We start from the raw sequence: 14380 nt of genomic DNA on the forward strand, positions 1-14380 counted from the left end.
GCTATAAAGCAGGATCACTGACCGACGATCATCAGCAGCTTCTCCTGTTCTTTGATGATTTGGATCTGAAAGACGGAGCCCAGGCCGGGGATGTGCGTCAGAGAGTTCTTGATGACGTTCAGAGCGTAGAGACCCTCCTCAGAGCCCACCAGGACAATCTGCAGCAGGAGAAACAGCATCACTGTAATTATTCTGCCTGAAAGGAGCACCAGTGAGTCCCGAGCTTCTGTTCCAGATCATTATACTGTAAAATAAATGTGAAGGTGGATATGTCTTATTCTAATTATCTGTGCATGCCATCTACCTACCTCTGGCACGTATGCATGATGCACTCAACTGCTCATATGAACGTGCATCGTCCCTTCCTTCATAAATACATATTAAACACATGATATCATGCACCTGATCAGTGAGGGGGAGGGTGCAGTTGATGTCCAGCCGGTCGTCTCCTTCCAGCTTCAGCAGAGAGTTTCCTAACAGCTTCTGTAAGAAAAGAGAAGAGGGATTGGGGTCAACGGGTCATAACCTCTACATGACCTCAGGAGGGTGGAGGGTGGGGGGGGGGTGCAGCAGAGGGAGGGGCTGCAGGACTGTGTGCAGAGTTAGTGTCAGAGGTGGGACCAAGTCACAAGTTTCTGCTGAAGTTGAGTTAGTAAGTTGTCCTTGTGAAGTGTTTACAGTGAGGAGAGCACTGGTTTCACATCCTTCTGAAACATGCCCCCCCCCCACTTCTGTAAATATAAGTAGTGTTTATGTCGTCCAGTTCATACGGCGGCATGTCAGGGCTTCTGTAGTACCACTTGGTGGTTTAAAAAATATCATTTGATGAGCTCATCTGTTATCTGAGAGTAACATCACACACTTGTAGACGTGGATCCAAAATGAAGCGATGTGGTTCATTAAGTCTAAAAACAACACCCGGCTTTCTAGTAAATTTGTGACTTTAAAATAGGACATTTTCAGGTTTTTAAGACATAATAAACTGCTTGACTTTTTAGGGTTTATTTGACGTATAAATATTTTAAAAATATCAGAATTAATTTCCAGAAATCTACAAAATGAATCTTGTTGAATTCAGTATTTTTGCAACCTGCAATAGCCTTCATATGCCGGCATTTATGTGTGACTTGGGTCCCACAGACGAGTCAGAATCAGGTGTGCAGAGGGGGATCAGGGGGTAAACACACACACGAGTACACCAGCAGGTTAACCCCGTCTGATCCGGGCCCTCGGAGCAGGATCCGCACCAAGATGATCGAACATCTTGGTGAGACGTCGTGTACCGCGGTCATAAACAACGAAACCAGAAACAACACAGCAGAGGAGAGGAGAGTGAGGAAGCAGGTGAGGGGGGTGACACATGCACCACAGTGTGAAGGAAGGTGTGTGTGTGTGTGTGTGTGTGTGTGTGTGTGTGTGTGTGTGTGTGTGTGTGTGTGTGTGTGTGTGTCTATATCTAGCTCTGTGTTTTTTACCTGGACCAGAGGAGTCAGAACCATTATTCTTTTGGACACAGCAGCCTATGTGTGCAGTGAAACCCGAGGACAGAACAGATCAAATCAAACCCAACAGTCCCGTTTATACCGGACATATAGTGAGGCACGATGGAGAAGCAACACACAGCAGAGAGAGAGAGGGAGAGAGAGGAGGGAGGAAGAGGAGGAGAGAAGAAGGGGACAGTTAACGACACATATTAACGAACTGGGGCTTATCCATTACATCTGTAGACCTCTACACACACTGCACACACACTGCACACACACTCACACTAGGGCTGCATGATCTGGGAAAATAAATAATAATGTAGTCATACTGGGTGCAGGATCTGCATCAAACTAATATGTTTTATTCCGGACTTTTTCTTTAGAATTCAAACTTTTTTCTCAGAATTCAGATTTTTTTAAAAAACCGAATTCAGATTTTCCAGAATTTTGACTTTTTTTCACAACTCCTACAAATAAATTCACAGTAAGATCCAGACCATAATACCCATAATGGCAGTACGGGCAATATTTGCATAATATGTAAAAATATCTGAATGAAGTCTTGTGGAGCTGTAGTTCCAAATCCTGCAGCCCTCATACAGTATCCTCAGCTCAGTTAAGCCCCCCCCCCCCACAGTTAAACAGCTAAGACAGTTATCTAGCACCATCCCACACCCCCCACCGCCCTGGAGATACTCACTGCGTCGGACTCGGCCTTCTCCCGCGAGGCTCGCCCTGCAGACACCACCGACTCCATCACCGCCACCCAGCGCTGCTTGTCGGGGAAACTGGGAGCCATGAAGTAGACGGACTGTCCCGGCCAGCAGGGGGGGTGGCAGCGCGACTCCAGCTTCAGCACGTAGGCCACATCTGAGCCACGGGAAACAAGAGGTATTTAGTGAGCAGGAACAGGTGGCTGCTCTCAGGAAGAGGACCAGGAACAGAGAGAGCGGGGGGTTCCACTGATCAGTCCTGTGTCGCTCAGCTGTGCATCGTACCTGACTTGGAGGTGTTGGGGAGCTCAGAAGCCCCCACCGCTCCATGAACCACCACCTCTCCGTCCGTCAGACACAGGTCAAACTCCTCCAGAGGCTTCACTGAATCTGAACCACACACACACACACACACACACACACACACACACAGAGGAGAGTATTCCTATACCTGCAGGCAGTGTGTGTGTGTGGAAGCTGACGTGGTTTGCAGGGGAAACTAAAGGCTACCTTCTCTGGGCTCGATCTCGTACACGGACACTTTGGTCCCGTCCAGGATCATGTACTTCCTCTCCCAGCCCTGGCCTCGCTTCCCATTCCTGCAAACACACACACACACACACACACACACACACACACACACACACACACACACACACACACACACACACACACACACACACACACACACACACACACACACACACACACACACACAGGGAAGAGAACATGGAGTCATTCATAAAAAAGTTTAAACCAAGGAGATGAGACTCATAGGGAAAGATACCAGAGGGGAGAGAAGTACTCAGATATACTGGAGTAAAAGTACAAGTACTCAGATATTCTTGAGTAAATGTAGAAGTACTCAGATCTGGAGTAAAAGCAGAAGTACTCAGATCTCATACTTGAGTAAAGTAGAAGTACTCAGATCTCATACTTGAGTAAAGTAGAAGTACTCAGATCTTGTACTTGAGTAAAGTAGAAGTACTCAGATCTTGTACTTGAGTAAAGTAGAAGTACTCAGATCTCATACTTGAGTAAAGTAGAAGTACTCAGATCTTGTACTTGAGTAAAGTAGAAGTACTCAGATCTTGTACTTGAGTAAAGTAGAAGTACTCAGATCTTGTACTTGAGTAAAAGTAGAAGTACTCAGATCTCATACTTGAGTAAAGTAGAAGTACTCGGATCTTGTACTTGAGTAAAGTAGAAGTACTCAGGTCTTGTACTTGAGTAAAAGTAGAAGTACTCAGATCTTGTACTTGAGTAAAAGTAGAAGTACTCAGATCTCATACTTGAGTAAAGTAGAAGTACTCAGATCTTGTACTTGAGTAAAAGCAGAAGTACTCAGATCTTGTACTTGAGTAAAAGTAGAAGTACTCAGGTCTTGTACTTGAGTAAAGTAGAAGTACTCAGATATTGTACTTGAGTAAAAGTAGAAGTACTCAGATCTTGTACATGAGTAAAGTAGAAGTACTCAGATCTTGTACTTGAGTAAAGTAGAAGTACTCAGATCTTGTACTTGAGTAAAGTAGAAGTACTCAGATCTTGTACTTGAGTAAAAGTAGAAGTACTCAGATCTTGTACTTGAGTAAAGTAGAAGTACTCAGATATTGTACTTGAGTAAAAGTAGAAGTACTCAGATCTTGTACATGAGTAAAGTAGAAGTACTCAGATCTTGTACTTGAGTAAAGTAGAAGTACTCAGATCTTGTACTTGAGTAAAGTAGAAGTACTCAGGTCTTGTACTTGAGTAAAGTAGAAGTACTCTGGTCTTGTACTTGAGTACAGTAGAAGTACTCAGGTCTTGTACTTGAGTAAAGTAGAAGTACTCAGGTCTTGTACTTGAGTAAAGTAGAAGTACTCAGGTCTTGTACTTGAGTAAAGTAGAAGTACTCAGGTCTTGTACTTGAGTAAAGTAGAAGTACTCAGGTCTTGTACTTGAGTAAAGTAGAAGTACTCAGATATTGTACTTGAGTAAAAGTAGAAGTACTCAGATCTTGTACTTGAGTACAGTAGAAGTACTCAGGTCTTGTACTTGAGTAAAGTAGAAGTACTCAGGTCTTGTACTTGAGTAAAGTAGAAGTACTCAGGTCTTGTACTTGAGTAAAGTAGAAGTACTCAGGTCTTGTACTTGAGTAAAGTAGAAGTACTCAGATATTGTACTTGAGTAAAAGTAGAAGTACTCAGATCTTGTACTTGAGTACAGTAGAAGTACTCAGGTCTTGTACTTGAGTAAAGTAGAAGTACTCAGGTCTTGTACTTGAGTAAAGTAGAAGTACTCAGGTCTTGTACTTGAGTAAAGTAGAAGTACTCAGGTCTTGTACTTGAGTAAAGTAGAAGTACTCAGGTCTTGTACTTGAGTAAAAGTAGAAGTACTCAGATATTGTACTTGAGTAAAGTAGAAGTACTCAGATCTTGTACTTGAGTACAGTAGAAGTACTCAGGTCTTGTACTTGAGTAAAGTAGAAGTACTCAGGTCTTGTACTTGAGTAAAGTAGAAGTACTCAGGTCTTGTACTTGAGTAAAGTAGAAGTACTCAGGTCTTGTACTTGAGTAAAGTAGAAGTACTCAGGTCTTGTACTTGAGTAAAAGTAGAAGTACTCAGATCTTGTACTTGAGTAAAGTAGAAGTACTCAGGTCTTGTACTTGAGTAAAGTAGAAGTACCGGAGTGTAGGAATACTCTGTCACAGTGAAAGTATTCTAAATGTTCCTCCAGTGAAAGTAGAAAGTACTCTCCTCTAAATGTACTTAAAGTAGTGACAGTAAAAGTAGTCATTGTCTGATTGGTCCATTTCAGAATAATATCTCTGATATGTTTTATAATGATTGATCATTAAAGTGTTCTCAGAGCTGGTAAAGGTGCAGCTAGTTTGAATGGCTTTGTATACTGCAGGGTAGCTGCTGGATTTACTGCAGGTGAACTACAGTCTGATTTAAGGGAGATTATATTTACCATCAGTAATCCTAATCTGCCTAGCAACTAAAGGGATTACATACATGCAGTCGAGTGTAGTTGCCCTCCTTGAATAAATAAGTACAGATATAAGTAAGATTATTGTCTCTGTCTGTACCTGGGCATCTTCATCCAGCCCTCCAGGTGCATGTGTCCCGCCGCCTCCTTCAGGGCGGGGGCGCTGCCTTTGTCCCGACACAGACCCTCGGTCAGGTGCAGGGAGCAGTCGCTGGACATCCCACAGGTTGAGGGCAGGCAGGGGGAGCATTTAGGGTGACACAGAGCGTGGCATTCTGCAGGGAGTCAAAGAGAGGGAGGGTACGCACACCTGTGGCGTCATTTATTTGTTAAAAACTGATTTTCATGTTATTGTATTCATTAAATTGGAAATACAAATATTACGGGCTGGCTGTTTCTAGTTGCTGCTGTCGGACACAAAATGCACCCTTCTGAAAGGTTATGCAGAACGATGCAGAACAATGGGGGCGAGTGGGAGGAAGCTGCTGCAGCCATCACCATGGTTACACACACACACACACACACACACACACACACACACACACACACACACACACACACACACACACACACACACACACACACACACACACACACATCATGATAATAACACTCAGAACTTATCATCTGCTTTATGGACTCCCTTTTTAGAAAGTAGATAGCATAAATAAAGGTCAGGATGGCTCAGATTCAGCCTGAACTTCTCCGGGCTCCACAGGATCCGCAGACACCCAACATATATTGATTAACTGAATTAAACATCACTATTTAAAACCCTTTGGACTCACGGCACATGGATAGAGCAGCATTTATGCAGTATTTTAAAAAGTGCTGTTTGAGTGGAAAGTCATGTCTCTGCAGCAGATGTGAGAGAGTTTGTTTACTGATGTTGTATTTACTTTCACTCATCACGACTTTTCTCCGTTAGCTGCGGAGCATCGGAGACATTTTCGTCAAAAAGGAGATTCTTAAGAAGCAAGGATTCATTTTCAAATGATCTCATTTCTGAAAGAGAGTCGTTTCTCAAAAGCGTTTTCCGTTTTTCATAACGACGGTGTTTTGGGAAAGTAAGGTGACTTTAAATCATTTTAAAATGTTCTCATTTCTTTTGAAAATGGAGAATATTTAAAGTTATTTTTTCAAAAACATTTACTGTAGTTTGGATTATCATATTTAAGACGTGAGGTAAGGTTTAAAAAGATAACGCAGGTTCTGAAATCAAGTTATTTAAATGCGTGGTAGTCTTTCCAAAAATCTGATTTCGTATCTTTGAGTTTTTTAATTTGATAAATGATAAATTTAATGTTGAAGAGAAAAATGAATCCTCAAAAGTGATTTTTTTAGGGGTATTTTTCAAAGACATCACATTTTTAAAGTAATTAAAATAAAAAAGGGATTCTTGAAATAATGCAACTCAAAAGTGACGTCGAATTTTAGAATTTTTATTGCAATTTTTGGGAAAATAAATACAATTTGAAGCGTTAAGAAAATGTGATTGAAATGCAAATGATCGTTTTTGGGTTGAACTGTTCCTTTAACACATAACCCAATATAGATGTAACCTTTGTTCTGGGTATCTAAAGGTGATGCCGCCCTTTGAACTCACCGAGGCAGGTGGCCGCCTGGCGCCCGAAGTGCACGGTGTCCAGGCACACCGTGCACTTGGCGGCCCTCATGTTGAGCCCCACGGTGAAGCGGTGGGCGGTGTTGTGGTGCAGCCCCCGGTCCCTCTCCCTGTCCCGGTCCCTCTGACTGTCCTTCAGACGGCGGCTGAACTCTGAACACAGCGGGGGACACAGTGAGGGTGGGGGCAGAGCAACACTCCCCCCTTCATCGCTGCACCATGCCAAAACAACCAAAGGAGCGGGGATGTTCAGCGAGATGCAGAAGCAGCTACACTCTGGAGATGCTCTACAGGATATCGATCTGATCGCTCCGCTGGGTTTGAGCCCACGCTCTGATGCAAGATATCATCCAGTCCGGTTCCTCTGAGTTCAGCTGAAGGCAATTCAACACTTTAACCCCACTTTCAAATTCGATTTATCAGCAACTTCAAGCACAATTATGCAACTTTCCAGCTCTAAGTTTTAGGATGTCAGAAAAAAAAGATGTATACAACAACTCAAACTCCCATATATTTTAAAGACTTCTCAAAGACTGATTCAAGACATTTGAATTCCAAATAAAGGCCTGATTCTAGTCTCACAGAAAGATATTCATTTGGAAAATTGGACAAAAATGTGTGGATTTATTATTTCACATTAAATCATTAGGAGCGTTTAAATGAATTATTAGTATTATTATTTAGGATGAGAATACTTTATTTATCCCAGAAAAAAGTGGTTTAGTTTAGCAGGATTATAAATAAAGAGATTAAAAGAATAGAAATAAAACATTTCAAATAAAAAATATTTAAATGAAGTATAAATAAAAATAAAAGTTAAAGTAATAATTTATATCAAATATAATAAATATAAATAATTACAGAATGATTATAATTATAGTTTTAATGTATTTCTTTATCTCTTATGGGATCTTTTCTCAATGTGTTTGTAAAAATGTTAAATTAAAGTAAGAGTTTGCAGTAAAAGCATAAAATATACGTAGTTATTTCATTCAAATAGTTTTTTAAAATCCCTAAAAAATATATTTGTACAAACAATTAAGAAGTTAAAGTTAAAGTAAGAATATATATTTAATAATGTCCTGTTTACACTTCTTATGGGATGTTCTTGGTGCTTTATACTTTATATGATATAATATAAATAGGAAACTTAAATTATAAATATATAACAAGATAATATTTAGATTATTTTAAATATAGTACATTGTAGCCTTGAGAGTTTTGTAAAAGGAAATGAAACGACTGAATAATACCTTATTTTTATGTTTCAGAGTGTGGGTTCAAACAGCGTTCAGTGCATGGCAGAGCTAATGTGCTCTCTCTCTCTCAGTGTGTGAGGTGCATCTCAGGACGGAGTGAAATCTGCAAATCAGATCGGCGTAGCTTCAGCAACCAAGAGATAAAAATGCTTCAGATTTATAAAGCTGTGCACTGAGACGCTGAGGGATGGCTCAGGTTTTATAAACAAAGTGCAGAGCTTTTAAAATCTGGCCTTCCAAAAGGATGTGGATGAAGGAGACGGGAGGTAAAGACCAAACTGCAGAGACCCCCAGTTTGGACCACTTACTTTCAAAAGTGACCCTCCTTCTCTCTGAAAGGTGTGTGCAGGAGAAAGGATAGAAAGAGTCTCAGAGAGGATCCGGACGAGAGACATTACAGGTGTGTGTTTCCTGACTGTGTGCAGGTGAGGGACGACATGTGTCGAGTATCTGAAGCTGCATAAATGTGCGTGTGTGTGTGTGTGTGTGTGTGTGTGTGTGTGTGTGTGTGTGTGTGTGTGGGGTCCACAGAGCGTCTTTCTCTGGCAGTAAGGAGCCTCAACGCAGCGTCGGATGTTCTTTATGAAACCAACACCGTGAAAAGGTTTCGCTGCAGTTCTATGACAGAGTAGCTTCACAACCTTAGATTTCTTTATATTTGTGTGCTTCTATATCTTTGTTTGACATAGTTTTTTCACTAATACAACAAATCTGAAGATCCTTTCTCTCACATTTTGTCCGAACGAGCCTAAGAGCGAGGGGGACGACCCACTGCGGTCAAACTCTCACACTCACCGGTAGCAACATTCAGTGTCTGATCTGCTCAAAAACACCTGCTTTTCAGTCTCTTGGGGGGAGAGAAACTCCCTCTGTAGGGCACACAGGGATTTTAGCCTCTGCAGACCATTTACATGCACTCAAACCCATAGAACACGCTACAGGAGAGGGAACACTTTTTAAAAACAAGCTCAGGAAAAGGCGCTCTGTGGACACAGGGAGAAGAAGCTGCACTTCAGTAAACCTCCCATCTCTCTCTCACCCTCGGGTGTTGCGGTGGCCTTCCTGCGCTCAGAGTTGGAGGGGTTCAGGTTGGGGGGGCCCTGCTGGTGCTCGGGAGACTTCACCATGGCCGACATGATCATCTGCTGCCGAGCGGCCGGGTTCCCGGAGTTCCCGAGGTCCTTATACTGCAGCGCTGGGGAGGGACCACTCATTCATCACTTTGTGTGAGACACTTTGTTTAGTCGAGCTAGAGGCGGGGGAGATTACATCTCCAATAGGTTTCTCACCTGTGTTGATGACTTTATGGGGGAGAAGTCACACTGAAGAAACTAGCTAGACTAGAAAAAGTATCCAAACAAAAAATACATCCCATTCTTCTAATGAAAGTAGCAGCACCAGCTCAGAAAGATGTCGCGTAAATGCGAAATGTGTTATTTACTGATGTCTGTCGGGATGTAAAGAGTATTTTAACAGATATAACTTCACATTATCCATCCTAGCTTTAAGAACAGAATCATGTTTTACAATACAACTAAAGAGATAACACTGTGAAAACACGTGGAACTTCTGGGGAAAACAAATGTAAAAAGTCCTCTTTATAAAATGTGGTTTTGATGGACGTCCTCCTCCGGTGGCTGAATTGTGTATTACAACAACAAATGCACAAAAATGACACTGGCATGTTTCACAGAAAAATAACTTACAGGCATTATTCCTACTATTCCAACTTGTATATGTTATCAAGAGATAAACATGGAATACATGGTTTCAGTCAGACCAAGGTTTTTTTCCCCCTCCGGGCTTCCGTAGTTCAGAGGAGAGTAACTCACCCTCCTCTCTCAGGGACCGCAGCTCCCCTCTCATCTTCTGCAGCGCCTCCTCCAGCTCCGTGCTGCGGGTTCTCTCTTTGTCCAGAGCCAGCTTCATGTCGCTGTACTGCAGAGGCACCGGCTGGATGGAGGGCACCGGGGAGACCGGACCCGGACCCTGACCCTGACCCTGACTCTGAGCCTGGGCCTGAGCAGCCATGGCGGCCAGCAGGTCCTCCCGGCGACGGCCGAACAGACCCTGAGAGGAGCAGGAAAAATACTTCTGCAACACTGAACAACTCTCATCTACCAGTTCTATATTAACTGAGTTTAAACTATTGTGGAATTGGTTTTTTTTACAAAGTGAATTAACTTTTTTTTCCATAAAAATAAAAGTTAAAAAACAGAAATAAAAAATATTGGGAAAAAATCCAGAAATAATCCAAACAGGATTTATTTATAACTCTGTTTTTTAAATAAATAAATAAAAACTGGCACAAAACAATCACAATGTCGGCACAGCTGTCCCAAAATACACTAAGGCAGATCAAAACACCCGATGAGAGCGCTGACCTTCTTCTTCTTGGAGCCCCCGTGCGCCTGGGCCTGCAGGAAGTCGATGAGCTTGGTCTGCTGGGTGATGGTGCCCTCCATCTTCACCTTCTCATGGGAGTACACAGCCTGCAGGTGGAGCTAAGTGAACATCACTACTGCCATGAATGTCAGGGGTACAGCAGGGTGCTGGGGGGTAAGGCAAAGTGTGTGTGTGCGTGTGTGGGGGGGGGGGGCATGTCTGTGTTTACGTGTCTGGTGTTATTAAGAGAAAGTGACGGAGGGAAACGATACTGCAAGAGACAGGAAGTCCTGCAGGACCTCATCATGATATCTGAGAGTGTGTTTCCTGCAGATACACATTAGTGCTGTGTTCAAACGCTGCTAATCACTAATGAACCTTTAAGGAAACACTGTTTGAGAGAGGGCCATGTGCATGCTTTATATCAGACCTCACTTTCTTCCTGTTGTAAATCTGGGTGTTTAAAACTCCTTTAAATTATACATTTCTTCTGAACTTGAGTTGGGGTTTCTGGGCAGGTTTACCATGGCTATTAAACTAAAAATAAATAAACATAGCAAACAAAAACAAATACCATAAATAAATATAACAAGCAAAAATGAATACAGAAATAAATAAATAAAAAATAAATACAAATTAATTAATTTAAAATAAATTAAAATAAAATAAAATAAAATAAAAATGAATACAGAAAAAATAAATAAAAATAAATAAATCAAACAAAAATAAATAAATACAAATAAAATAAAATAAATAAAAATTAATTAATTTAAAATAAATTAAAATAAAATAAAATAAATAAAATAAAAATGAATACAAAAATAAATACATTTAAAAAAGACAAACAAATACATGTACAAAAACTTCATAAAAATTGTAGTACTTTTAGCTCATTGTAGCCCATTTAAATCACTAATTCAAAAAATGTACAAAAAATATGTAATTAATAAATAATGACAAATAAAAATATGTAAAAATGGTCGTACCTTATAGGGGTTTAGCTCATCCCAAACTAATGCACCTACAAACAACTGGGTATAAACGTGTGTGTGTGTGTGTGTGTGTGTGTGTGTGTGTGTGTGTGTGTGTGTGTGTGTGTGTGTGTGTGTGTGTGTGTGTGTGTGTGTGTGTGTGTGTGTGCAGCACCTGGACGTTCTCCAGCTGGTACTCCAGGTCGGTCCTCTCGGTCTTCAGCAGGTCGGTCTGGTCCAGAGCGTCCTGCAGACCCTGGGTCAGGCGGAAGATGTGCGTCTTCTGAGCGTCCATCTGCTGCTGCAGCTTCTCTTGCTGCGGAGGAGACAGATGTTAGCTCCACATCTGGACCCCGAACGTTCCTGCGTTTATGTTGTTATGTTTTCGATAATTGTTTTTCCACTTTTCCTCATTTGGCAAACTACTCAGCGTGAAAACAGGAATGAATTATGCTTTTAAAAGTGTAACAGAGGAATTCGATAATTGGTTTTTGTCATTCGCAGCTTTAAGTGCTTTTATCTCAAAAATAAAGCTCAGCACATTTGCATGAATTGGTTAGGATGAAAAAAACAGCAACTGCTTTCCATTGTCAAAGACAGAGGAGGAGAAGTACTCAGGTCTGGTACTTGAGTAAAGTAGAAGTACTCAGGTCTTGTACTTGAGTAAAGTAGAAGTACTCAGATCTTGTACTTGAGTAAAGTAGAAGTACTCAGGTCTTGTACTTGAGTAAAGTAAAGTACTCAGTCTTGTACTTGAGTAAAGTAGAAGTACTCAGGTCTTGTACTTGAGTAAAGTAGAAGTACTCAGGTCTTGTACTTGAGTAAAGTAGAAGTACTCAGGTCTTGTACTTGAGTAAAGTAGAAGTACTCAGGTCTTGTACTTGAGTAAAGTAGAAGTACTCAGGTCTTGTACTTGAGTAAAGTAGAAGTACTCAGATCTTGTACTTGAGTAAAGTAGAAGTACTCAGATCTTGTACTTGAGTAAAGTAGAAGTACTCAGATCTTGTACTTGAGTAAAGTAGAAGTACTCAGGTCTTGTACTTGAGTAAAGTAGAAGTACTCAGGTCTTGTACTTGAGTAAAGTAGAAGTACTCAGGTCTTGTACTTGAGTAAAGTAGAAGTACTCAGATCTTGTACTTGAGTAAAGTAGAAGTACTCAGATCTTGTACTTGAGTAAAGTAGAAGTACTCAGGTCTTGTACTTGAGTAAAGTAGAAGTACTCAGGTCTTGTACTTGAGTAAAGTAGAAGTACTCAGGTCTTGTACTTGAGTAAAGTAGAAGTACTCAGGTCTTGTACTTGAGTAAAGTAGAAGTACTCAGATCTTGTACTTGAGTAAAGTAGAAGTACTCAGGTCTTGTACTTGAGTAAAGTAGAAGTACTCAGGTCTTGTACTTGAGTAAAGTAGAAGTACTCAGATCTTGTACTTGAGTAAAGTAGAAGTACTCAGGTCTTGTACTTGAGTAAAGTAGAAGTACTCAGGTCTTGTACTTGAGTAAAGTAGAAGTACTCAGGTCTTGTACTTGAGTAAAGTAGAAGTACTCAGGTCTTGTACTTGAGTAAAGTAGAAGTACTCAGGTCTTGTACTTGAGTAAAGTAGAAGTACTCAGGTCTTGTACTTGAGTAAAGTAGAAGTACTCAGGTCTTGTACTTGAGTAAAGTAGAAGTACTCAGATCTTGTACTTGAGTAAAGTAGAAGTACTCAGATCTTGTACTTGAGTAAAGTAGAAGTACTCAGGTCTTGTACTTGAGTAAAGTAGAAGTACTCAGGTCTTGTACTTGAGTAAAGTAGAAGTACTCAGGTCTTGTACTTGAGTAAAGTAGAAGTACTCAGGTCTTGTACTTGAGTAAAGTAGAAGTACTCAGGTCTGGTACTTGAGTAAAGTAGAAGTACTCAGATCTTGTACTTGAGTAAAGTAGAAGTACTCAGGTCTTGTACTTGAGTAAAGTAGAAGTACTCAGGTCTGGTACTTGAGTAAAGTAGAAGTACTCAGATCTTGTACTTGAGTAAAGTAGAAGTACTCAGATCTTGTACTTGAGTAAAGTAGAAGTACTCAGACCTTGTACTTGAGTAAAGTAGAAGTACTCAGGTCTTGTACTTGAGTAAAGTAGAAGTACTCAGGTCTTGTACTTGAGTAAAGTAGAAGTACCAGAGTGTAGGAATACTCTGTCACAGTGAAAGTATTCTAAATGTTCCTCCAGTGAAAGTAGAAAGTACTCTCCTCTAAATGTACTTAAAGTAGCGACAGTAAAAGTAGTCATTGTCTGATTGGTCCATTTCTGAATAATATCTCTGATATGTTTTATAATGATTGATCATTAAAGTGTTCTCAGAGCTGGTAAAGGTGCAGCTAGTTCTAATGGCTTTGTATACTGCAGGGTAGCTGCTGGATTTACTGCAGGTGAACTACAGTCTGATTTAAGGGAGATTATATTTACCTTCATTAATCCAGATCTGCCTCTCTGGGCTGTATCTGTTTCATTTATGTTATGCTTTCTACTTTAAACATCTAATATTTGTACACAATGAATAGAATAGAATATAAAATCATAAGCCACTGTAGGATGATGCACCTCCTCCAGCAGCCTCTGCTTCAGATCCCTCTCCCCCTCCAGCTTCTGCTGCAGACTGTGGGCGTTCATCTCCAGCATGGCGTGCTTCTTCTCCAGGTCGTTCAGCTGAGAGCAGGAAGACAGTGCTGTCAACGCGCTCACCAGAGAAACACTCCACAGTGTAAATGTTACATATCAGAGTGGAGATGCTCACAGTGTCGGTGAGGCTCTCGGCCTTGATCTTCTGATCTTTGAGGGCCTGCTGCAGGGCGACGATCTCCGCTTTGTGCTCCTTCACCGCCTGCTCCACCGCCTGACGAGACTCCAAGCTGCGCTGCTCTGAACGAAGCCTGGAGCACGAGAGCAGAAAACATTGTTTGTAAAGTGACTTTCCTTCTTCACGCGACCCTCATCATCTACTT

At 41.2% G+C, this 14380-nt stretch overlaps 1 protein-coding gene across 1 annotated transcript in view; it reads right to left on the reverse strand.

Annotated features, from left to right (window-relative positions):
* LOC134873388 (citron Rho-interacting kinase) overlaps positions 1-14380 on the reverse strand; it is a 65180-nt gene that overhangs the window by 7231 nt on the left and 43569 nt on the right. Inside the window, exons 18-31 of the mRNA XM_063896941.1 lie at positions 14173-14308; positions 13980-14084; positions 11583-11723; positions 10436-10543; positions 9884-10121; positions 9091-9246; positions 6775-6945; positions 5269-5443; positions 2708-2796; positions 2483-2587; positions 2185-2354; positions 1476-1520; positions 403-483; positions 23-158 (exon numbers count right to left, since the gene is read on the reverse strand). Coding sequence (XP_063753011.1) covers positions 23-158; positions 403-483; positions 1476-1520; positions 2185-2354; positions 2483-2587; positions 2708-2796; positions 5269-5443; positions 6775-6945; positions 9091-9246; positions 9884-10121; positions 10436-10543; positions 11583-11723; positions 13980-14084; positions 14173-14308 — 1856 coding nt within the window. The remainder of the gene's footprint in view (positions 1-22; positions 159-402; positions 484-1475; positions 1521-2184; positions 2355-2482; positions 2588-2707; positions 2797-5268; positions 5444-6774; positions 6946-9090; positions 9247-9883; positions 10122-10435; positions 10544-11582; positions 11724-13979; positions 14085-14172; positions 14309-14380) is intronic.

This window comes from Eleginops maclovinus, chromosome 12 (genome assembly GCF_036324505.1).
Source record: "Eleginops maclovinus isolate JMC-PN-2008 ecotype Puerto Natales chromosome 12, JC_Emac_rtc_rv5, whole genome shotgun sequence".
NCBI lineage: Eukaryota > Metazoa > Chordata > Actinopteri > Perciformes > Eleginopidae > Eleginops > Eleginops maclovinus.